Source organism: Paroedura picta, chromosome 2 (genome assembly GCF_049243985.1).
Source record: "Paroedura picta isolate Pp20150507F chromosome 2, Ppicta_v3.0, whole genome shotgun sequence".
NCBI lineage: Eukaryota > Metazoa > Chordata > Lepidosauria > Squamata > Gekkonidae > Paroedura > Paroedura picta.
The window spans coordinates 37,630,062-37,656,035 of record NC_135370.1 but is presented as its reverse complement, the minus strand read 5'-3'; the positions used below and the strand labels follow the sequence as shown (position 1 = coordinate 37,656,035).

Genomic DNA, 25,974 nt, shown 5'->3' with positions numbered 1-25,974 from the left:
TCACAGGGAGGACATGCCCATGTTGGCAGCGTTTAATTATGCAAGAGAGCAGAGCACAAGCTGTTTAAATGAGTAAAAGAGTTTTATTGAGAAACAAACTTTGTGAGCAAGAGAGGAGAGAGATAGCTCTAACTACCTAACGGACTAACTTTCTGGAAGGATACAGGCCGGAAGCGTACTCAAAGGAGCAGGAAGACTCCAGTCGTGCCCATCAGGACACAGGGCGCAATTATTTGAAAACACCAGGAAGCTCCTAATCTATATATATTAATTCCTCCGATGCCTCCTATAAAACATTCTTCTTACGCTGTTAATACCCACTACAGCGCTTGCTTTTTCTAATGCCTTGCAGGCTATTACTTGGCATGGTCTGGGGTACAGGAGCAGAAAAGGTCTAGATCTGGGCCTGGCAAACAAGGGTTGCAAATTGGTTGATCCCAGCACAGCTCCCTTCTGTCCCTTAGCTTAAATAAGGCTATTGTCTACTACATGATCCTTTTTCAACCTTTTGACCATGGTGGAGCCCCTGAAATAATCTGTCAGGCTTCAAGGAGCCCCAGAAGTGATGCCAGCTGGCCACACACACACAGAAACCATGAGAGAACTCACTCATGCTTAGGAGAGGAAGCAATGGAAGCAGTCCATTAAGGCAGGAGGGGGACGATTGTGGACCGCCAGGGGTCCGGGGACCCCTGGCTGGGAATCACTGGTCTACACTGACTGGCCGTGGCTCGCCAGGTTTTCAAGTAGATGCCATCTCCTACGCCCGATCCTTTTAATTGGGATTGAAGAGGGGACCTTTTGCATGCACGGATATGGATTTGCAGGCTTGTAAGGCTGACTGGAGAGCAGAATTCTGCAGCCAGAGGGTCAGTTAATGACAGTTGAGTGACAAAAAGACAACTCCACTGAGGAGCCCGGAGGAGAGAAATGGGAGTCTGTGTCTAAACCGTGTGTATCACTGACAACTATAAATTGAACGCCCCCAGGGAATAATAAACTGAAGTACAGTTTATTAAAGATAATACGAGGATATGGCAGGGATTTTCCACTTTCTTACCTGGCTTAGTTTGTCTGTTACTTTGAAATGCTTTAAACAGTGATGTTAGGTTTGTTTTATTTATTTTATGTGATGGTTTTTTTTTTTTAAATCTGTTCCGTCCCTCGGCTCCAATGTTCTTTAGGCACTGTTTGCAAGGAATAAAAATATCCCCCCCCTATACCATTCAATATTAAGCCCCCATGCCCAGAGCAGAGACCATTTTAAAGCTGCAATAAAAGGAAGCAAACTCAGAATGATGCTTATTTCAGCTTTTCTTCAAGGAGTTCAGGGATCATACACGGGATCATGCACAGTTCAAGGATTATGCACAATTCTCCTTCACTTTATCATTACAGCATCCCAGTGAGGTAGGTTAAGGGCCTTCACGGTCTGGGACCCACATGTTTGAGGGACCACCACTTGCCCTATGCCCCCTATAGGGCTTTGCACTCTATGGGTACCAACTTGCTGGCCATTCCCAGCCCCAGAGAAGATCGCATGGCCTCAAACAGGACCAGGGCCTTTTCGGTCCTGGCCCCTACCTGGTGGAATGAGCTCCCAGAATAACTACTGGCCCTGCAGAAGCTTTCAGTGTTCTGCAGTACCTGCTAGACAGCGCTCTCCTGCCAAGTCTATGGATGAGGCCAGTGCAGAGAGAAGATCAGATGAGGGCCCCCTTACTTTAAGAAGTAGATATGACCACCTTTGAACATCATGGTGGTGATTAGTTATGGTACTCTCTCACTGTCACCGCTGGTAATTGCTTTTGATGGGGAGGGTTGATGTTGTTACCGCCATTTTGTAATGTTTTGCTTTTGTAGGAATGTTATTTTAACAGGGTTTTATTGGGGCGTTTATTGCGTAGGGGATTGACTTTGTAACCCGCCACGAGCCGTCTTGCCAGGAGTGGCGGGAAATAATTCTAAATAATTCTAATAATCTGAGGGAGTGTAACTGGCCCACGGTTAGCCAGTGGTCTTTGCAACTAAGAGGGGATTTGAATCTGGATTTCCCACCTAGTCCCTCTTCTTGGCAGAGTTTCATTATGCAAAGAGGGGTAAAGCACCAAGCAGCTTAAAAGATTAAAACAGTGTTCTGAAGAAGAAAGAACTTTGTATAGAAAGAGGAGAGGTAGAGAACCAGTCCAAATACAGGAGGAGATTATTTGGAAAATACCAGAAAGGTCTTGCTCTAATGTTATATGCACGTTTCCTCTCATGCCTCCTGTAGGATTTTCTTCATATGCTGCCGAATCTTACACACTACGCATCTTGCATGTTCCAGCACCTCTAAACACAACACCGCACTAGGTTTGCCAGGTTGAGGTTGGGAAATACCTGGAGACTTTTTGGGGTACAGCTGGGAGTGGGTGGTATTTGGGGTGGGACCTCAGTGGAGTCTGATACTATGGACTCCACCCTCCCAAGCAGCCATTTTCTCCAGGAGATCCAATCTCTGTCGCCAGGAAATATGCTGTAACCTTTTTTTCTGTTGATTTTTATAATGATATCTTTTTAGCTTCATCTTAATATGTCTACAAACCGATCCTGATGCTTGTCGTAAAGTATTGCAAGCTTTTTGGTTTTTAATCTCTCTCTTTGACTCAACAGGCTTTTTAGCTCTTTGTGATATTTAACTGCTGCTAAGTTTCTTGTCATTCGTTGCTGTTAATCCTTTGCCAGTTTTAATTTTGCGTGAGCTGCTGTGTTGATCGCCAGGCAAGGAACTTGCATGTACGGCTGGCAGATTGCATTTCTCTGTCATACTTCCTCTTTAGAAGTGTCCCTTTTGTTCTGAGAACCCTTTTGGTTCCAAAACAGGAACCATCCCACAGCCTCCTGCCAGCCAAAGAGCAGTGTGGTCATCCTGGGAAACACAATCTGCTAGTTGTGTATTTAAGTGTCTTATTCTTAGGTGCCAAATGATCAGCATCTGGCAATGAAGGTCTGAATGGTCTACTTGGCAAAGCAAAAGGTTCTGCTCTTGGAGTATCTGGTTTGAATTGACAAAAATCATATCCTCTCATTTCTGCCCCCCCACACACATTTCTGCCCCCCCCTTTCCTGCCTCCTTCTCTCTTCCCTACCCACCAGCTACCCTTTCCTCCTTTTCCCCTACACCGGCTAACCTCTGCCCAGGAAAACAACAGCCCAGTTATACAGCGCTGTGGGTGGCAGGGCCAATTCCAGCTGCACAGTGGGCAACCTGCAAGGCCTTGTGAGGGGGCACCTGATCTCCCCTGCATCCCCTTTCCCATGCTATTTCTCCTGCTGGCAATCCCTGCGGTGCTTCCCAACCACCAAACTTTTATCTGCCCCCATATCTTCAGCTATATATATATTTACTGAGAGCCAGTTTGGCGTAGTGGTTAGGAGTGCGGACTTCTAATCTGGCATGCCAGGTTCGATTCTGCGCTCCCCCACATGCAGCCAGCTGGGTGACCTTGGGCTCACCACAGTACTGTTCTGACCAAGCAGTGATATCAGGGCTCTCTCAGCCTCACCCACCTCACAGGGGGTCTGTTGTGGGGAGAGGAAAGGGAAGGAAACTGTAAGCCGCTTTGAGCCTCCTTTGGGTAGAGAAGCGGCATATAAGAACCAACTCTTCTTCTTCTTCTTCTTCTTCTTCTTCTTCTTCTTCTTCTTCTTCTTCTTCTTCTTCTTCTTCTACGTCATTTATGCCCCAGCTTTCTCCACAAAGCAGCTGATGTCATTCCTTTTATTTTTATCCCCAGGGGGGAAATATCCTGTGAACAGGGGTGGACTGGAAGTGAAAAGGAGCCCCGCCCCCAGTCCACCCTGGCTTCTTCCCCAAAAAAGAGAGGGGGGAGAGACAGTAAGCTTGACGTTGCCCCACCCTCTCAAAGTGGGGAGAGGGAGAGAAAGGCAGATGTGATTTGCCTAAGACCAACAAAGACTGATTCAAGGCGTTAGTCTGTTATGGCAAAATTACCCAGAAGTCTAATAGTCTTTAAGGCACTGATTAACTCCTGTGTACATTTTTTAATACTACGATTGTACCTTTGTAGGGAATAAAAAATCAGCATGTCAGGGCAGTACTGGTTAGGAAAAAAGGGAGTTGTCATTAAGCAAAGAGAATGATTAATGCCTCCCAGGGTGTGTTCCTTTTCTAGTCAGTTCTCCGGAATATCACATTGGGTGATTATTATTCTATCACTATTTTTTTGCCAGGAGATTATATCAGAGCACAGCTGATTGCATAGCTATGTCATGTTTTTCCAAGAGAAACTACCATCACATGGCAATACACACACATCCACAGCACCCTTAGCCAGACGGCAAACATCTGAAAGATTAGCACATTCCAGCAGAAGCTTTTATGCTCTCTAGTCTTTTTCGTCAGGAGCATGAAGTGAATTCTCAACTGGAAAGCGGGGTTACAGCATGAAGGCTTATCAGCAGCATGGTGAAAGGCGCTCACAGAAGCAATACAGGATATGATGTTATAGTATATGGCGAACAATAAGCATGGTGCCAATTCACAATTATGGTAATATCCTTGTTTAGATATTCATAATAATAGAATCATAGAGTTGGAAGGGGCCATACGGGCCATCTAGTCCAACCCTGCTCAGTGCAGGATCAACCCAAAGCATCCTAAAGCATTCAAGAAAAGTGTGTATCCAACTTTTGCTTGAAGACTGCCAGTGAGGGGGAACTCACCACCTCCTTAGGCAGCCTATTCCACTGCTGAACTACTCTGACTGTGAATTTTTTTTTCCTGATATCTAGCCTATATCGTTGTACTGGTAGTTTAAACCCATTACTGCGCGTCCTTTCCTCTGCAGCCAATAGGAACAGCATCCTGCCCTCCTCCAAATGATAACCTTTCAAATACTTAAAGAGGGCTATCATGTCCCCTTTCAACCTCCTTTTCTCCAGGCTGAACATTCCCAAGTCCCTCAACCTATCTTCATAGGGCTTGGTCCCTTGGCCCTAGATCATCCTCGTCGCTCTCCTCTGTACCCTTTCAATTTTATCTATGTCCTTCTTGAAGTGAGGCCTCCAGTACTCCAGGTGTGGTCTGACCAGTGCCATATACAATAGGACTATGACATCTTGTGATTTTGATGTGATGCCCCTGTTGATACAGCCCAAAATGGCATTTGCCTTTTTTACCGCTGCATCACACTGCCTGCTCATGTTTAGTTTACAATCCACAAGTACTCCAAGGTCTCGTTCACACACAGTGTTACCTAGAAGCGTATCCCCCATCCAGTAGGCATGCTTTTCATTTTTCTGACCCAGATGCAGAACTTTACACTTATCTTTATTAAATTGCATCTTGTTCTCATTTGCCCATTTTTCCATAGTGTTCAGATCTCATTGAACTCTGTCTCTATCTTCTGAAGTATTTGCCAGTCCTCTCAATTTGGTGTCATCTGCAAACTTGATGAGTAGTACATGTATGCCATGTACATGAGGAGGAGGAAGAACAGGATTATATCTGTTTGTCTTGCCTGAATATGGGTTTAGGTGATTCGGGTATATCCGAATCATTTCCTGCCGAATCTAAACTCTACTGAATTTTCCTTTGGTGCACATCCCTGCTTCTATGTGCATAAATTCCTTTGTGTGATCAGGACTGACAATATGTGGTCTTTGTCCACTCCTTAGAACATGTGATTCAAATTTGAATTCAGCGATTTCCCACTGGAGTCTTCCACCAAAGTTCTCTGTTGAAGAATGGTGACTTTTAGATCAATGTTACAGTTTCCTGGAAGACTGAGATCTTCTCCCACTGCCTTGTTGAATGTTGCTCTTTTTGATATCCAACTGGTTTTCATTTACATACTCTTTTGTGCCGAGAACGCCCTATTTGTACCATGTGAAGAGCAGAAGGGCACATTCAAAGGGTGATTCTATACATCACGCACACAGACGTGCTGGTGTATAAGCCCCCCATAATGCAGGCTGTTATTGGGTCCTGTAATCATGTTGCTGAAGTGGACAGAGGAACCAAATATCCACTTGGGTTTGATCGCTGGCTGAACTGCCGTTGGGTAGCCCATTGTTGCCAACAAGTCCCTGTTTTAGGCCATATCCATGTGCTGAGAATTCTGTTTTGTGTTCCCTGCTTCTGGAAATACAGAGTGTTCACCTTGGCAACACACCTTCCACACTGTAATTTTCAGTGCATTTTTTTTCTATCAGCCATCACTTCCCTACATATTTTCCTCTACTGTGCCACTGGAGAGGTTTTTAAAGATTTTGTTAAAAAATGTAAATGGCATGGGGTTATAGGGAGGGCATATGACATGGTACAGACCGATCTCATCAGATCTCAGAAGTTGAGCAGGGTCTACCTCTGCATCTTCGTTGCCTTGGAAGCTCGTCGCTGGGGTTATCACAAGTCATCTGTGACTTGTGGGCTCTTCAGACAGACATAAACACACAGAGGGCTGTATGTATCGCTAATTTTTTATTACAAAAAGTCCTCCAGTGGTGTGACCATGAAAATGGCTGCCATGGAGGGCACCAATATGGGTGGCAGGGCCAATTCCAGGTATTGGGGGCCCTAGGAAGCAAATTACCATGGGACCTCCTTCCTTCCTTCCTTCCTTCCTTCCTTCCTTCCTTCCTTCCTTCCTTCCTTCCTTCCTTTGCCCACCACCAGGATTCCCATCCATGTGCCCCCTTACCACCTGCTTGCCTTTCCCCTGATTCTGCTGGGAAGTATAATCACTGTTCTGTTTTAACTGCTGTTGGTACACCGATGTCTTGAACACCTTACCGATTTTGTTTTTCTTGCCAATGATCTGAGAGACCCATGTTTTTTAAATCCCTCCTTTTCCATTAAGCTAGCTTTTTGACTTTGGGCCAATCACACTCTCTCAGCCTCACATGGTGGTGGTGGTGAGGATGAGTTTAAGAAGGGAAGAACCATGCACGCCACCATGAGCTCCTTTGAATGAAGGGTGGAGTTAAAAATACACCAAACAACTCACTTCACTGCATTTGGGTGGGTGCAGCAGTTTAAAGAGGGACTGATGAGAATCCTTCAGGTGTGGTGTGACACTGCCCAGCTAAGCGAAAGAAATGCAGTTGTGTCATAGGGCTTGGCTTGTAGCTAGTGGCTGATCTGGTGTGCTTTGGGTGGCAACTGGTAGTGCGTAGATTTATGTTGCAGTCAGTGAGTCGCCGGCATAAGGTGGTGCTTACGTATCCATTTATAGCATGTGTCTTTAAGGAGCCTTCCTTCTCTGTTTTCCGGATAGAATTTGAACCCGGATTTGTAGAATGACCATCTTCTGAGGACAGAGTTTCAGCTGGACAACAGGTATAAATTTGCGGGTAGATCTTGGTGAAAGAAAAGAAGGAAAACTGACCTGCTAAACCTTGGCTTTTTGCAATGCTGTGATTGCATTGTCATAAACAGCTGTTGATTCTAATTCTTGAGCGACTGTATGGATTACACAGGGTTGGATCCAAGTTCAAAGAGCCTTCTGACACAAAAGAGGACTTCTGCATGGGAGCAAGGGGGAATAGAACCATTCCTGGGATGAATCTGCAGAATCTAGCCCCAGGGTTTTGTTCTTGGATTACATGAGCAGAATTATTTAATTCCATCTACATATTCGCTAATGCAGTAGTATTACAAATTAAATCTTTTCTGATTGCTATCATTTACTGGACCCCCCAAAGGTCAGTTTTGTAGCTGTCCTGAAATTTATTTTTATTCATTATTTGTAATAATAATTATTATACTTTAGTTGTATAGCCCACCCTTCCCATTTTTGACAGGGTGGGTAACAACAATAAATATACAAAATAATATGCTTTACGCAAATAAAATAGCTACTAAGTAGATTTCAGCTAAAATTATGTTACTGAAAGCCACTTAATTTATTACTTTATACCCATTTCCACAAAAGCGGGGTCAAGGCAGGTCACAGTTGTCGTAAAAAAACACATAATTACAACAATAAAATATTATAAAAACACAGTAAGATCACTGGATAGGAAATGAATGTTAAAGGTTCAGGAAGAAGGTGAGCCTAAAAGGAAATCCAGATTCTAACTGAACGTTTCAATTACGGGCAATATTTTATTGGACTGGATCCCACCCTCTTTCTTTTTAATTCAGTCTTCCCCAGCCCACCCAGCCCAATACAGAGCCCCTTCCTCATATGGCTGTTGTCCATACAGGTCCCAAGAACCTAAGGTAACCTTTTTTAATAGAAAAAGGCAGTCTCCTCTCCTTTTTCACCAGTGGAAAAGCTGGTTGGATCAAACCTCTTATTTGAAAAATAAAGGTAAAGGTAAAGGTATCCCCTGTACAAGTACCAGGTCACATCTGACCCTTGGGGTGAGGCCCTCTAGCGTTTTCATGGCAGACTTAATACGGGGTGGTTTGCCAGTGCCTTCCCCAGTCATTACCGTTTACCCCCCAGCAATCTGGGTACTCATTTTACCGACCTCGGAAGGATGGAAGGCTGATTCAACCTTGAGCCGGCTGCTGGGATCAAACTCCCAGCCTCATGGGCAGAGTTTTCAGACTGCATGTCTGCTGCCGTACCACTCTGCGCCACAAGAGGCTCTATTTGAAAAATAGATACATATAATTCAGAATTATTGCCTGATTCTATTGAAGGATGTAGAAGGTGCCATTCCTTTTTGGCAGGAGTTTTCCCCTTGCCTTCAGAATGTGTTACCTAGTGCAGGAAACATGGCTTTGACTCACGGCTAAAATGAATGCACCTAATTTATGTAATCATCAATGTGATCAACGGCGTGACTCAGACATGAGAAGTAACTTATGCCCTGAGTCAGAATTTACTCTGTGACAAGAGTTTACAAAGTCAAAGGGCTGCCATATGCGGAACTGATCTTTTGACATTTCCAAGGAAGCAGAAGAATAACCATGCAACAAACGTTCCTGACTAGGCAGACACAAGCAGCTGTTGCTTAAAGAACGAGTTGGCATTATGCTATCTTTGACTGGCTAAGTAAGTACCCATTCGGTTGATACTTTGCTAAGTGCAGAACTGGTGTCTGGTAGTTGCTAAGGGGGGGGGTCCTGGCAGCCCCTGATTCACATCGTTATTGACTGGGTGGTCTTCAACAAGCCTCTCCTTAATCATCTGTCATATGGGGACAATATTTGTCTCCCATACGTGGTAATTGTAAAAGGTTAATGAGATAACGTGTGTCAAGAACTTTGATAACATCAATTAACGTTCCTGTTCTTTCCAGTTCATCTGATCCAGGCTTTCTCAGGGTTTTGTGAAACCCTGGGGTTTCTTGATGGTGCTGGGTTTCCCAAATGGGGGGGGGGAGTTAATCATTTTTAATATATTCTTGAAAACTTGTGAAACATTTATGAGGTGAGATGACAGCCGTCCCCCCCCCCAATGGCCAATGATGGGTCTGGAGGGAGTGGGACGAGGAGGGACCCCCGAGTGCATGTGTACGCAGCTTTGATTCCCAACCATATTGTGAGCCATCGTACCACTTCTGGGGTTTCTCAAAGCCTGAAGAATGTTTCAGGGGTCTCTCAACAATAAAAAAAAAAACAATGAGAAAGGATGACTTACATAATGACAGGTGTCATCTGTCTATCCATATTGTTATTAATATAGTCATATTAAATGTTTATCTATTATTCTATTTATATATTTGATTTTAAATATATATATGCATAACATAGCATTAGAACAGCTAGATTTGAGCCTAGGAGCTCCAGTAGAGAGCCAGCTTGGTGTAGTAGTTAAGAGTGGCGGCCTCTAATCTAGAAAACGGGGTTTGATTCTGCACACTTCTGCCACCTGACGCCTGCTGGGTGACCAGCCACGGCTTCCTCTCAGAGCTCTCTCAGCCCCCCCTCCCCTGTTGTGAGGAGGGGAAGGAAAGGAAACTGTAAGTCGCTCTGAGACTCCTTAAGGCAGGGGTAGTCAACCTGTGGTCCTCCAGATGTTCATGGACTACAATTCCCATGAGCCCCTGCCAGCAAACACTGGCAAGGGCTCATGAGAATTGTAGTCCATGGGCATCTGGAGGACCACAGGTTGACTACCCCTGCCTTAAGGTACAGAAAAGCAGGATATAAAAGCCAACTCTTCTTCACCCCTTCTTAGAGATCAGCAAGATTTGGGGGGAATGAGGTGGGGGAGGGTGCTTTGACTCTCCAAAGCTTATACTTTAAAGGTGTGGCTGGACACATATCTAGCTGTTCTACTGCAGGCCAACAAAACTTCCCTCTGAAACTACATAACAGTAGTAACATAACATCTGCTTTTCAGGAAATCACCACACCACATTGCAAGGATTCGGTTCTTTATTTGGAAATTAAGAGTCATTGTTTGGTTTCTTTTTTAAAAATGTTTTCTCTTTAGAAGGAAGAGCCACTATTTATAGTGCTAGTGGTTTAAACCCACTCTTTCCATGGCGATTGCAAAATTCTTTTACTTTCTGGTGAGCTTACTGTTGAACAAGTGCATGATTGCGCCACTAGATCAGGCAGTTCAGAAATTGGTGAGCAAAACACCCAAGGAAGTTACAGCAGAGGCACATCTGCCTCTCACATTTTGCAATGCTAAATGTGCGGCATCCTGCTTTTCAAACGGACTGGTAAGCAGACAGCAAGCACATGGCACATTGGACAACGCTGGTCACGGAAAAGAAGCACCTTTTCCTATGTCTCAGGGCCCTGTGAGCATGGCGACCATTCAGCAACACCGTTTGTGATTAGTCTTCGACCCTCCTCCGGGTCTTTGTTCAGAGTGTTCTGCAACTGCCCAAGCAGCTCAAAGATAGCCATGTTCTGAGCAAGTTGGCGAAATTATTGTTGCACGAGCTTCACTTTGGATAGACTTTGTCAAGAATTTCTTTCTCCACCTCTGCTGCAGCTTCACAAAACAGAGAATGCACAGTGGTGACATGGAAGGAGTTTCAAATTCTCTCTCTCCCTCTCGCTTGAACATGCGGCCTAGTCCTTAAAAGGAAGATAAGAAATCGACCCATCCTATGCTGGAACATGGGGAACAATCCTGCAAGGCAGTTTAGTATAAGACCATGATTGATCCAAAGGAACCTCATAGGGTTCCATAGAAGAGTGGAGATTCGAACCTGGTTCGCCAACAACCTAGTGTGATACTCTAAGCCAGGGGTAGGCAACCTGTAGTCCTCCAGATTGTCCATGGACAATTCCCATGAGCTCCTGCCAGCATTTGCTGGCAGGGGCTCCTGGGTACTGTAGTCCATGGACATCTGGAGGACCACAGGTTGACTATCCCTGCTCTAAGCCAGTGGTACTGATTGACTCAGAAGCCACACCTAGCCCTTTGACATGCTTACCTGTGTCTCCTCCCCAAAGTGGCACCCTTTTCCACGTTCCAGAAAGAAATCGGCCTATCACGCTGGATACATGCAAAATAGTGCGTTAGTAGCCTAATCTAGGCTTTCTTAACGGCCCTGGAAGGGTTTCCTGAATGGGTGGGAACTGATTAATTTTTAAAGATATTTTTTAAAAGTGTTAAACATTTATCAGGTGATATATGACCACATGTGGTCACGTTGCTCCACCTTCCTCTCCTCAAATGGCCAGTTATGGGCCTTGGGGTGGGGAGGAAGGGGAGGGTCCCAGGGTGGGCGTGTACCCAGCTATGCTTCCCAACCATATTCTGCATGATCAGGTCACTTCTGCAGTTTCTTGAAGCCTGAAGAATGTTTCTGGGGTTTCTCAATGGTAAAAAGTGAATGAAAGGCTGGTCTAATCATATGGTTGCATATTATCTTCAGCTGAATTTATTGGCCTGCTTTACAGGGCTGTTGTAAACATTTACTGAGGTAATGTGATATTCTTTATTACCAGCATGATCCTGAGTATTGGTTCCATTGAGTTTATTGGCCTGCATGGCTGTGGTAAACATTATTGAGGTAATATATTTGAAGAATTTTGAGAATACATGAAGTATTCTGCCATTGAATGGCAGAGGGGTTGGTTGGTGGGAGCTTTGGTTGGGGTTATCTGTTTTTTTCTGTTTTGTTTTTAAATTGTATTTTTCATTTATAAGTACATTCTATTAAGTCCACTGGCACTCACTCCCAACAAGTACTTATTGTTGGCAGAGTTTAAATATGCAAAGGGACACAGGCTATTTAAAAGAATAAAATAGTTTTATTAAGAGACGTAACTATGTAAAGAGGAGAGAGGAGAGATATTCCTAACAGTCTAACTGACTAATTCTTATTCTCCTGAAAGCAATCAGGAGGCAATGTGCCCAAAGCAGCTAATCAGCTAATCAGGATTATAGGAGATTATTTGAAAAATATCAAAAAGTTCCTACATATGCTCACCACGCATCTCTTCTGATGCCCCCTGTAGAATATTCTTCATAAGCTGTTGAATCATGCACACAATGGATCTTGTGTATTCTAATAATGATAGGATTAGAACCTTTGCCTGCATCTTATTTTTAATTCAGAATTAATGGCTTCACAGCAATTTTTGACCAGGCCGGGGGGGCGGGGGGTTGTAGCTTTTGCTCTGCGGGGCATGCAGGGTCACCGTTTTGTTGGCCGCAGAGAGTCATTTCCTATTTCCTCAGCTGCTAAAGGTAGGGCACACATGCCTAGTTCTAACGCGGCCACCTTTCTCCTTTCGGCTTCCTCTCACGGTAAAGGAAACCACAGTTTCCACCTCTCATTGCATTTGTTTCCCCTTTTTGCAGGGCACAAGTCGCCAGAGAATGTTTCTATCAGAAGACAACAACCTGGGCATATTTCTCTACGTGTTTCTGCTGTCGGCCGGCTACTATCTGTGGCGGAGATGGCGCTCCAACGACAATTTACGCGCTGCCAGTCTCGCAGGAAAATACGTATTTATCACGGGCTGCGACTCTGGCTTTGGACATCTGGCAGCTAGAACTTTGGATAAGAAAGGATTCCGGGTGATTGCGGCCTGCCTGACAGAAAAGGGAGCCGCCGACCTCAAGGCTGCGGCTTCCAAGCAGCTCCAGACAATGTTGCTGAACGTGACCGACGACAACAGCGTCGGACTGGTCGCAGAAAGGGTTAAAAAAGAAGTCGGAGAGGAAGGTAAGTGCTGGAAGAACTGAAGTCTGCCTGAAGGGGCCCAAAGATCGGGTTGCCAGAACCAGGCGCTGATAAGAAGAAGAGCTGGGTTTTTGTACCCTGCTTCTCGCTGCCCGAAGGAGTCTCAAAGGGGCTTTCTTCCATGTTTCCCAGTTAAGGTGGGTTGGGGCGGGGGGGGGGGGGGGGCTGTTCAAACAAATTACAAAGATGATCTGACTCCAATGGTAAAAAGAGAAAGAATTTTTATTACAAACCCAGAAGCGCATGACGCATTCATGTTGGGACATTTCATCTATTGAGAACAGGTTAACTTCAAAAAGGTTAACAGCGCCCAGCACTAACAAGGTCAGCCCAGCCTGAGCTATCCAGATCAGAACTCATTACCGGTGTATTCAAGAAGGAATGATCAGTCTTGTGATCAGGAGGAAGCTGCCTGTAATGGGCAGGGTGCTGGATCAGCCCCTCCACCCACTTCATCCTTATGTGGATGGGCAGCAGAGGACAGCGTACAATTACCTTCTGATGCAGGTGTGACTCAAATCTTGCTCACTGAGAATAAGGAGCTTCCGTTTCAGTGTTTCTGAAGAAGTGTGGGTGCACACAAAAGCTTATTCCTTGAATCAAACTTTATTGGTCTTAAAGGTGCCACCGGACTCAAACTTTGTCCTGTGGATTTCGACTCAGTCACAGCCCACATCAGTAACCCACGACACTGCACTGGCTCAAATGAAGGGATCCACATAGTACGATTTCTTAGTCTGTTCATCACATATTGGGTTCTAATGGCAAAAGACTTACTGTCTGTGGATACATAGAATCATAGAGTTGGGAGGGACCTCCTGGGTCATCCAGTCCAACCCGCTGCACTATGCAGGACACTCACAACCCTATCGCTCATCCACTGTGTCTGACACCCCCTTCCTACCTAAGTCTATCTAATCCCTTTGGGCAGGCATACTGGTATGGGATGGGTTTTTATTTAACACCATGTAGAGTTGTATTCTGATGTGTTTGGGGGGGGATTAATTGGGATTTTATGTATGGGAATTGTTTGTAACCTGCCACAGGCCAGCTTGTTGGGAGTGGCGGGTAATAAATCCTAACCCTAATTGTAAAAACAACAACAACAACATAAATCATATAATCCAGGGTTTCCCAACCAGAGTTCTGTGGAATGCAGGGGTTACCCAAGCGCTCCCCAGGGATTACATGGCCTTTCCCAGAAGTTTTGATGGCTGCTGACATCACTAGGGCAGAGTCTGTACTTACTTTCTTTATTCCATTGTCAATCCTGTTGAATTCAGATCACTTTGAACTCGATTCTTCCTCTCCCCCCCCCTCTCCATTGGAACAGAAAAGTCTTCTGTACATGGTTAGGGTAGTTCAGAAGGGGGGTGGAAGCCAAGCCTCTTTCTTTCTTTTCTTGAAGGGGGGGGGGGGAGAGGAGCCTAGCAGGGAGCCTCTTTCTTTTCTTGGAGTGGAGGGGGAGAAGATCGAAAAAGGCAGAGAAGGGAGAAAAAATCCAGGACCGACAGAAGTTAAGAGAAATTAGGGGCTTCTCCTTTAAGGCAAATTCATCACATGACCACCTGTTGCCAATCACGGGTCCTCTACCACGGAGGAGAGCCCAGATTCAAAACAATGCTATTTTATAATATATTCAGGATTAAAAGCACTCCAAGATATTGCACAATAAAGGTAGGGTCACTCCGGATCAATCCTTCTTGCTGCAGAAGGAAATTTTAAATCGCCCCAAATCCAAATGGAAATCGCATTCTGTGTAGAAGGCAGGGACTGAATCGATCTGGGGTTGGAATAAAAGCTCCATGCAGTGTACACCTAGATATCACAGGAACCTACTTCCCCTGTAGCTCTACAGGCCTAGTCTCCTCCACAATGGAAATGGCAAATGATCGATTGATCGGCAGGCTCCCGAATCGTACTTCCCCCTTCACTTCTCTGAAAGGCCATGGTACCCCTTCCAGGGTTCCTTGAAGCTTGGGAAATATTTCAGGGGTTCCTCCACAGTCCACAGAGGCAGATATAACCCAATGCCTCTAAGATCTTCCACGATTCATCAGCCCATGTGACCAACCGTCTTGCGCTTGTTTTTGTGTCTCCTTTCTTCCCAGGTCTGTGGGGCCTGATCAACAACGCAGGGCAGATAGGGCCCTCAGCGCCGACTGACTGGCTGAAGATCGAGCACTTCAGAGAAACCATTGAAGTGAATTTGATCGGGCTCATAAACGTTACGCTACATATGCTGCCCTTGGTTAAGAAAGCCAAAGGGAGAATCGTCAACGTAAGCAGCGTCGGTGGCTGCTTAGCAATATGCTCGGGAGGCTACTGCCCATCTAAATTCGGGGTAGAGGCCTTCAACGACAGCTTAAGGTAAAGTAATAATTGGCAGGGGGCTTGGATCAGCTGCTTGCTTCCAAACATAGCACATCTTCCCAGAATCTGTCCAGTCCAAGCATAGGCTAGGGGCTACGTATGGAGGATTCGACAGGTAAGGTTTCCAACCTCCAGGTGGTAGAAAGAAGAATAACTCTTTGAGGGCAAAAGTGTCAAGTATCCTCTTTAATAAGTCCTTCAAATTGAAGAATCGTCTTCCAAAATTTGTTTACAATACAGTTTTCATAAGAGAAGTGGTTTTCTCTCAAAACCAAGCTCAGTTCAGATACTCTTCAGAGACAAGCTCCTGATATACATTAATGAAAAAAGAACATATTTTTAATAATTAAAAAAAACCAAAACCAGTCAGTCTAATGACCTCCAGTAAAAGTCGATTTCAGCATGAAACGACGTCTTAGGACTGGTTATTTTTAGAGTATAAGACTTTATTGTTTCCAGCCGTAGGCCATTTACAACGCGATCAATATCAGTTGATATAAAAAACAGTAAAAGAATTAGAACAATACCTGCGGTAGTCCATAGATAATAAAAGACAGTAAGAATTCAGGTTTCTAGCTCTCTGGTGGCGTAAATTTGGTTCGAATTTTCCTTGCTGCTAATGCAAATAGTGAAACGGTATAACTAATTAGGGGGTTGGTATCCGATAATAAAAGGACCATTTTGTGCAAATTTGCAGGGAAGTTCTGGCCACTGAAAAATCTCTCAATATATTTGGTTCTTGGCTCCCAGTATAGTGGACAATCCAAAACATAATGATAAAGGTCTTCAACAGCAGGTTCTCCACAAATTCAGAGGCGAAGGGCTAAAGGGACACCGGAAAAACGGCCTGAGAGTAGGGCTGATGGCATAACTTGAAAGCATAAATGAGCAAACGCCATGAGGACTGGTGTCTATCTCCCTTGGAGCCTGTGCTTCCATCCAGCATGATATTGGAGCCATGCATAGGGTCTGAGGAATGGGGGGAAAGGACATTCATCTTACAGACAGATCCACGTGCAAGATCCACATCCTTTTTGCTTTCATCAGGACTTATCTATGACCCCAGTACCATACTGAATCGACAGACAATAATATTTCCTATAGATTTCTTTTTTGCTAGCGTGAGGATGACGCTCCTATATGGACTCATCATACGATGCTTCTCAGTTTTAAAGCTCATGAAGGATAAGGTCAGTTTGCAGTTGTATGCCTGTTTCCACTATTTCTCCATTTGGCTTGTTTTTTTTTTCTGCGCTGCAAAGTGCTTTCTTTTTGTGGACGCCAATAAAGAGAAAAATGGAAGGCAATTTGTGTGAGCTCCAGGAGGTAAAGCTTGGCTTGTTGGGGGCAGTGAGATCTTACAAGGGATGCGTTCCTCCAAGAACATCAGGGAACGTTGCTGAGGTATTTCAGTAGCCACTTGAATTACTTTTCTCTTTTTGCTGTATTGTGCTCTGGGTATGTTCTGGAACAAAGCCCGTAAATGAAAAGTCATAATGCAGCATCTTAAAGGAGTAGGACCGAAATAAAGTTTCCCAGTGTCCACGTGGGCCTGAAATTCTCTCAACACTACAACTGATATCTAGGCCACAGCAATTGGTTGCCCTGGAGAAGCTTCACAGGGACTCTTTGGAAACCACTGAAGGAGGAAGAGGAGAAGAAGACGCTACACATCAGGATAATGATCACAGCATATGAAAACATGAAGAACTTCTCATGTTTTTACCTCCGAGTTCAAGATTTGATAAATTGTACCTTGCATATCTTGATAGATATGGGGGTGGGGGTGGGGGGTTACCAGAGGTTTTTCTTTTTTAACCAGAAATGCACTTATACATGTGTCCTGCAACATGTGTATATTCAGCTGTGGGGAATAGACTTAGCAAAAGGTGGTAACATAGCAAAACGGATCATTTGCCAACGTCTACGAGGTGATTACACTCTAAGACAACAGGTACATAGTAAAAATAATAATCTTTATTGAAGGAAGAATAATAAAATAGGCAAAAATATATCTAACACACTTAGCAAGCAGTTGTATAGGGGAAAAATAGGTTGGGGGGAGTAAGGTTTCAGTATAATTACCGGTCTTGAAGAGTAGAGAGGCAGAGAGCTGCAGCATGAACCAGCATGAAGGGAGCTTCCAATGGGTCCTGAATCAGAAAGCACAAGGTGGCCTTGTGAAGCCACGGCTTATATATGTTTTTGGGGAGGGGGCTATGTGATGTAACCCAGGTGAGCACATGATTGAGTTTTCCATGGAGCTGGATGTTGGGCAATGCCCTGGCCTCGCCCAGAGATGGGCGTTGATGGGCGTAGACAAAGGAGCTAATGGGTCTAAGAAAGGGAACCGTCATGTCTCAATAGGTCTAGTTGCTGAGGTTGGGGAAGAGATTTCCCTGGCAGAGGGGCCACGCATGATTCATATGTGTGAGACAAAGAGGTTTGCCTAGGAGCCCCTGAGCAAACAGGTTTTAGCCAGGTCATGAATCAGCAATATAATGGGGTGGGGGAGAAGGAGGAAAGTGATTCCTGAGCCAAGCTGTACCTGTGATTCCCAACCTATAGACAAGACGAAAGGGGGGGGGGGAGATGAAGTAGTCCCTAGCATTGTTTTGTCAGGCTTTTCCATGATCTGATTTTGGCACAAGCCTAGACTGTTGAGCAGTACTGCTGATTGAGGAAGAAACTGTGTGCCAGCCTGAGAGGCAGGGGCCCTGCCATACTTTACTGGGGGGGGGGTGTTACATGAAATAAATAAAAGAGTTTCTGCCTGGGTAAAAAAAATGCCCAGAACACAAATCAGAATAAATTGTGGCATCTTGCAATTACAGACAAGATATGAAAGCGTTTGGCGTGAACGTGTCTTGCATTGAACCCGGGCTCTTCAAAACACCTCTCTCTGACAAAACCAAGATGTGGGAAAGAAAGTTAAACATTTGGAATGAGCTTCCTTCTGATATCAGGCAACAGTATGGCGAGGATTATCTAGCAAAAGGTAAGGAGCCAAGTGCTTATTCAGAGCTGGTGAATTAAAGGGTGAGCGTTCCTACGGCTGCTGCAGAACAGGTGTGAAAGCAGGAGGCAGCCTTAAGATGACCCACAGACGGCTAGCAACCAGCAAGAAACTGGCCAAGTTGAAGGCAGGCTTTCCAGAGAGACTTTGATGTCACTCCCCGCTCACCCAGGGACAACAGTGGCACGCTTGTCACTTTGGGAGGCATAGAGAGTAATGTGACACTGAGATGCTGCCTGCTACCCCATGATTTTCCCACATATTTTTTGAAATTATTTTTACTTATTGATTTGATTTGATTTCTATACCGCCCTTCCATATGGCTCAGGGCGGTTTACATACAACATCATAGGGGATACATAGAACGAGTCAACATACAACATAGTCAATATACAACAATAGCAACCCAACAGTGGTTCTAAACGACAACTTCAGTGATCCCAACAATAACAACATAACAAGCTAAACCCCCTAGAAAAGTCAGGCTGGGGATGTCAGAGGTGGGGGGGGGGGGACCTGTGGTCGGTCTCAGGCAAATGCCTGGTGGAGGAACTCCCTTTTGCAGGCCCTGCGGAACTGATCTCTTCAGGGAGCTCGTTCCACCAGGTGGGGGCCAGGATGGAAAAAACTCTGGCCCTTGTTGAGGACCGATGTGCTTGTTTGGGGCCAGGGATCACCAGCCAGTTGGCAGTCGGGGAGCGTAATGCTCTTTTGGGGGTATAGGCGGAGAGACGGCCTTACACTGCACCAGAGGAACTGTTGCTTTTAAAGGGCAGAGAGCAGTTCATGCCCACACATCTCAAAACTAGTTATGCTTCACATCAAAGAAAACCATCTTGTGCAGTGGTCAATTCTCAACAAAACTGTCTCTTCCTTTCTTGCATTTCATTAAGTTGTTGGAGAGACCTGGGCCCATTCTGCACATATAGAATAATGCACTTTCAATGTGCTTTGGCAGCTGGATTTTCCTGTGCAGAACAGGAAAATCTATTTCTAAAGTGCATTGAAAGTGCATTATCTATTGTGTGCAGAATAGGCCCAGGGCACAGATTGCAACTCCAAAACATAACCCCCCCTTCCCAACATTTTGCCATAGGCTTTATCAAGGGAATTGCAGGGGGTGTAGGAGATTCTCCACTGTTTTGAAAATATATAGTAAAATATTTTATGTAAACATAATATGTATTCATAAATTATTTCTTAGGCAAAGATCTATTTAAATATGCCCTGAGCACCTGTAACTCTACAAAGGTCTGCTTTTAATATACTTCCATTCATTCACTATAATACAATTCAAGGCATAAATAATTAACACAAAAACAAGAGGGGTTTTCTTCATCTGTACATGTAAGGGGTAACATTTACATGCAGAAATCATGGCAAAAATGATTCATTTATCAAAGCATGGGTTACAACAAGAGTGCAACAATATACTTACTGAGCAAATATTTCTCTCCAAAACATGCGGCAGCTTAATAATGGGACAAGCCTCTTCAATCTTTAGGGCTGCAATCTCAAGGAATCCCAGATGTAGTTAAATAGAAATATATTCAGTAATGTAGTAGAGCACCTGTTGAGCTTAATCTTCTCTCCTTAAAGATAACTGCACCTATTACATCTGCACCTGTTGAGTGCAAGTCTATTTTTAAATAATTGCTCAAGTCTAACAAGGAATCCAAACCATGGGATTGTAAAGTGGTTAGCAGTTTAATCTAAAAATTAATTTGTAAATGTCAATTCTGCCTTGGAAAGGTCTATAGGTAGGTGTCAGAGCAAAACTTAAACCCAATTCCAGATAACTCAGTTTCTTGAGATGTTAAAGATCTGGAGGAGAGATTCACTACTTTTTTTTTTTTTTTTTGCGGCCTCTCCTCTGGCGCTGCTGAAATCCCCGAAAAGAATCCAAATCATATGTTCCCTAGATCTTAATTTAGACTGGTTAGTAAGATCTCTTTTGAAAAGTCTCGTCCTCTGAGGTGGTTGATGTGAAACATTAAACGTAACCAAACTTGTTTTGTGATAACAAAAATTGTTATCTGTCCTTTAAGAATAACAGTTCCCTTTGTGTCTATCACTTTTGGGATTTGTCTGTTGTTTCCCATACTTTGCTGTGTTTGCTTATGCTGAACCAGGCCATTGGTCCATCCAGGTCCGTAGAAGTAGCTCTAGACCAGGGGAGGCCAAACTGTGGCTGTAAAATAGGGGTAGCTAAATAGTAGCTCTCCACAAGTCCATGGACTACAATTATCACGAGCCCCTGTGGCACGAGCTCCGGGTGGTGATTGTAGTCCATGGACATCAGGAGAGCCACAGATTCCTTCCCCCCAAGAATCTCAGGCAGAGATCTTTGGCATTGCCTGCTAGCTGGTCCCTTCAACTGGAGATATTGGGGACTGAACTTGGGATAAGGTGACCAGATTGTCCCACTTTTGGAGGGACATCTGGGGGTACCTGGCAAATTGTAATGTTGAAATTAAATATATATATATATATATTACAATACTATTTTTGCATTCTATGCGTCCTACGAAACTTTTTGTTGCTCCATATAGGCCAAAATTTTAATCAAGAACCGCCTCCACCCCCAGTCAATGGTGTCCCGCTTTACCAATGTTAAAATCTGGTCACCTTAACTTGGGACCTTCTACAGGCAACACTGATGCTCTACCACTGAGCTATGGCTCTTCAGTGGCTTTCAAAGGTCCCACAGAAATGGGTGGCAACGGTGTTTCAGTTCCTGACAGCTGGGCACCTGGTGTTCCATTTGCTCCATGTTGAGTAGGCCACTCACATGACCAACTGCAAGGAGAATGTACTTTACAAGGCCAGAAGAGACTCCATGCTCTTCCTTCCCAAATGAAGCTATCTGAGAGGCTGTAAAACAAGGGTAGCTAAATAGTAGCAGTCCAGATGTCAGTGGACTACAATTCCCATGAGCCCCTGGCAACTGGCTATATGCTAAGCAATGGATTGGGCTCCATCCACATCTGGTGTATTTCATCAAAACCTTGAGAGCCAGCGTGGTGTCATGTTTAAGGCTGGCGGCCTCTAATCTGGAGAGCTGGGCTTGATTCCCCACTCCTCCTCCACATGCAGCCAGCTGGGTGACCTTGGGCTAGTCACAGTTCTCGGGGCTGTTCTCATGCAGCAGTTCTCACAGAGCTCTCTCAACCCGACTTACCTCACAGGGTATCTGTTGCGGGGAGAGGAAGAGAGAGGTGTTTGTAAGCTGCGCTGGGACTCCTTCAGGTAGTGAAAAGCGGGGTTTAGAAAGACCCCATTCTTCTTCTTTGCTTCTTCCTTTAAGCAAGTGGTACGGAAGAGCTGTGAACAATTAATTATGTGCTCTGAGATAAAGAATTTCAGTGGTATTTAAAAACCATTAGCACAAAGCTTAGCTTTAAGCCTGTTTTTTTTCTCCAGCATTATATGTATCGCATATCTCCAAATGTGTTGACTTTCTCCGCTCAGTACCGAGAGAGCTTTTTCATTCATCCTCCGCCAAGCCGAATTCAGGGTTAGTCACCGATAGTGATTAAAATGTGGCATTCAGTGCCAGTATTGGGGACCCCAGGAACAGACAGCTTTAGCTAGGGGACGGGTCAATCAGAGCTTCGTAGCCCTGGAGGCTGAGGGGAATCACCACATTCAGAGGTAGTCTAATAGGGACTGTTAGAATGAAGCTTGAACGAAGAGTCCTCAGATAACCAGCTGGTCACAGCTTGCTTTTCTTCCCCCTGCTTTCGTTCTCTTTCCAGATGCAGAAAAGAAAGAAGAGCTGGTCCAGCGGTTCCAGAACACCGACCTCTCCCTGGTGGTGAAGTGTATGGAGCACGCCTTAATGAGCAGGTGTCCTCAGATCCGGTACAGCGCCGGCCATGATGCCAAGGTTTTCTGGCTACCCCTCTCCCGCATGCCAGCTTTTCTGCAGGACTATGTGCTCATGAAGAATAAAGTTAAGTTGGCAGATCCAACGGCAGGGTAATTTCCCTTCTTAGGTTCACGAGCTTCCGTTGTGACCTCAAGTTGGCTCATCATAAAGAATGGTCAATCTCAGGTGATGTTAGTTTACCCCTCTCCTTGGAAAGAGCCCAAGTCATGATTTAAAAACAGCCCCAATGGAAATGTGATGGTTCAGAGGTGAATGAGCCTCTGGGGATGAAGGCCATACTCATTTGTTGTGTACATATAAAAATGATAAGTCTTTGTTTCTTGGGGAAAATCTCGAGGGCATTGGGTTTGCTGCTCAAATATAGGCAAACAGGTATTTAAACCATCCGTTTACTAGAACAGACACAAAATAATAATCTCAAAGTGAACTTCAGTCCTTCCTAGATCCTTTAAAAACATCTGTCCTGTTGCAAATAAATAAAAGGTAGATCACATGTCTCAGGTGGGGAGGGGGAAAGCAAAAACTCCTTGAGGACAGGCCCTGGCCAATGTGAATTTCTACTCCTAAACAAGGACTGCATGGGCCTGCCTCCTCCAAGGCTGGAGAACAAGGGACCCTCATGCCTAGCATTGCCATCCCACGATGCCCCATGATGCAATAAAAGGCAGGCTGGGACTTGCATGAGGCTCTTCTTGACTTCATGGGGCATTTGATGAACAGGGTGAAATAATAAGCAGACCACTGTGAATCTGTAGAACGGGCCAGTGTCCCAAACTACCACATTCATCTTGGCAAACTGCATTGAGGGCTGACAGTTATGAAAGAGCACTTGCAGGGAATGTTTTCTTACCCTCCCCAAATGTTGCTTGCTTAGCAGAGGCACACGCTATAGCAGGTTCAGAACGTGGGGAGCCAAGTCGAAGCACCCTAGCAGCAAACAATGCGAAAGATCTATTGTTCTGCCGTGGTCTCTTTTGCCTAGCATCCCTTTGTCCTATTGAGGTCATTTCCTACTTTACAGTTGAGAATGACCGTGTGTTGCATGCCTGTTTAGCAGTTGTTAATTTATTGCGCGGTTGAAACACTATTGTACTGTATTTTCAGATTAACTCCTTTGTTTTTGCTCTAAGCTGCTTTGGAAACCTCTTTGTGGAGGGCTGCTGCGTTTGTCGACACAAGTCGGTGTAGTTTTGCATTGTACGGCTGTGGAAGAAGGGCTGCATGTTTTTCGGAATGGTGCTCTAGTGCAGGGATAGTCCACCTGTGTTCCTCCAGATGTTAATGGGCTACAATTCCCATGAGCCCTTGCCAGCAAATTCTGGCAGGGGCTCATGGGAATTGTAGTCCATGGACATCTGGAGGAGCACAGGTTGACTACCTCTGCTCTAGTGTATTTCTTGTGCATAGTCCCTTTCCCTAGTGAAATTGGGGCACTTATAAAATGAATGCATCACTGAAATACAATGTTTGAAGTGGGGGTTATGTGTGTGGGGGACTTTATCGCTATGGGGAAGTATCCCTGCGCTTGTACAGTTATGAATATTTATGCCTTGGTTCAGCTATGGTAAATATGTTCTTCCTTGGGCCCCATTCCATTTGATAGAGGAATTTTTAGTGTTTAGTCAACAGCACTGAGTTTGCCAACTGCACCTGTTACACCTTCCTTCAGGGCCAGCGAGGGGGGCTATTAAATAAACGGTATTAAACCTAGCAAAGTCTATATACCGTTCAAATTGCCTTGTTATAGAACCCTCAGCAAGGGAGATGCTTGATTCTTGTTTCATTCCTTCATTCAGTGTCCTCTTAATATGGAAAAAATAAGGCACTATAAAAAACACGACTGAATGCAACTCAGGTATGCTTTGTGCTCCTGGGTTTTCAACGATACCATACAAAAACCTTTAATGGCCTCCAAGAAATAAAACAGCATACACAATTAATTCGATGACACGGATCTATAAAACAAGAAAAATTGCAGGTGACCAGGGAACGGTAAGAACAGAAGTCTCGAAACCCTTTACCACTTTAGCCTGTGGGCCGTAACTATAGATGAAAACTTGGCTACCGGTTCAGTGGTCTCCAAGCATTTATCAGCTAGCAGCAAAGTAAGAGACCTTGCACCTGCAACATTAGGGGGAGGTAAAAGCAGGGAAATCAGATCATGACGGCTATAGACCTTACATCTCAAAATAATATGGCAAATAGAATCTGGCTTGATACAACAATGCCTGCAAGTTCTTTCTTTACGGGGAGTTCACAGGGCCCTGGAAGCATTTCACCCCTAAGGCATGGCTCAATGGTACATTTTGAGTCTTTTTCAGAAATGGGTTGATTGGAGGGGCATCAGTGATCCCCAAACAGACGTAAATGTATTTGGAAAAAATGGCCCTATCACTCTTACTGCAGCACCAAAAATTGAGACCATTTCCCCCACCTAAGTTTCAACATTTGACTTAGTTAAGCAATAGTTATATATGTGGGCTTTTTTATTGTTTCAAATGCCTGATGTTTTCTTTCTGGATCCCCTCAAATAAAAATTTTATTTTGGCTAATATATATCGGCGTGTCGGTCTTTCTGAAGACATTCCCCTTAAAAACGGCCACTGCTGTTCTGTTCGAGTCCAGACAAGCAAACTCTGGGCTGTTCAATTCAGAATTCATTCTGTATCGATGAGTAGGAGCAAGATTCCCAAGCAGATGCTGTGCTGGCAGCCCTTTGAAAGAGGGTCAGCTTATGAGTTGCTGAAAAGGTTGTTCTCACACCGGCCCCGCCCGTCACTTTGGGGGGCATGCCCAGCCTTCTCCCCGGCCCGGAATACGCCCATTTTTATAAATGGGCTTTTCTCCTAGTCCATAAATAAATTACATAGAAATAAGATCATATTGAAATCTGAAGAAGGGTGTTGATGCAGACAAACCTTTTACCTGGAATAAAACTTGGTTGGTCTTAAAGGTGCCCCCGGGTTCGGATTTTTTCCCACTGAAATCTCTTAAGATGCCGATGTTTTGTTCTGCTGACTCTCTGGCCAAAGGTCTCGATGCATTTTAGATACTCAAATCATTGAGAGAGGATTACAATGCAACATCGCCTCTACTGTTCCTCCACCGGTCCCCTTGCTTATACGCCTGTTATTTTGCCATGGGGTAAGTAAGAGAAAAGCAAAAATGGTTTACACAGCTACCAGTGCTGGAATTCAGTTCAGATGGCAACTGTCCCTTCTGCTCATTCATTGAAATGCATCTCTCCACGTGAGATTCTGGCAATTCACTGATGTCTGCTGCACAAGAACTCCTAATTTACTGCTTAGCTTATTGATATGCAGCGGTATCAGCATAGTAATAGATTTGTTTAATCATGATCAGAAGGGGTCATGGAGCGTGACTGCTGAATGCCATCTTTGTAGAAATTACTGCCTCCTGGAAGAGTTATTGCTTATTGGAACAAGCGTGAGCTAAACTGATGAGGGGCCTAATGTGAACCTCAGAACCAATAAAGATCCAAAGGCGGAACAAAAAAAATGAAGTTTCAGAGCGAAACTCAGTAAGAAGCTGGGAAAACTACCAGATGTCCTAC

The 25,974-nt window shown here is 44.6% G+C and overlaps 2 protein-coding genes and 1 long non-coding RNA gene across 9 annotated transcripts in view; 1 reads left to right on the top strand and 2 right to left on the bottom strand.

The window, feature by feature from the left end:
• ABCB11 (ATP binding cassette subfamily B member 11) overlaps positions 1-25,974 on the bottom strand; it is a 107,549-nt gene that overhangs the window by 74,085 nt on the left and 7,490 nt on the right. The window lies entirely within an intron of this gene.
• DHRS9 (dehydrogenase/reductase 9) lies at positions 846-24,943 on the top strand. 7 transcript variants are annotated; one of them, XM_077319795.1, is made up of 7 exons: positions 931-951; positions 1,332-1,410; positions 7,281-7,342; positions 12,735-13,101; positions 15,231-15,489; positions 18,327-18,490; positions 22,267-24,943. In XM_077319795.1, the coding sequence occupies exons 4-7, from the start codon at positions 12,753-12,755 to the stop codon at positions 22,491-22,493; spliced, it is 999 nt and encodes a 332-aa protein (XP_077175910.1). In that variant the 5' UTR covers positions 931-951; positions 1,332-1,410; positions 7,281-7,342; positions 12,735-12,752; the 3' UTR covers positions 22,494-24,943. The 7 variants fall into 7 exon arrangements, with proteins under 7 accessions (XP_077175913.1, XP_077175909.1, XP_077175908.1 ...); XM_077319793.1 differs by lacking the exon at positions 1,332-1,410 and having other exon boundaries at positions 879-951; XM_077319796.1 differs by lacking the exons at positions 931-951; positions 1,332-1,410 and adding an exon at positions 1,723-1,762.
• Positions 15,975-20,266, bottom strand: LOC143829256 (uncharacterized). Its single transcript, XR_013228042.1, has 3 exons — positions 19,947-20,266; positions 17,578-17,645; positions 15,975-16,957 (listed from the first exon to the last, which is right to left on the bottom strand). It is a non-coding gene; the product is annotated as an uncharacterized LOC143829256 (long non-coding RNA).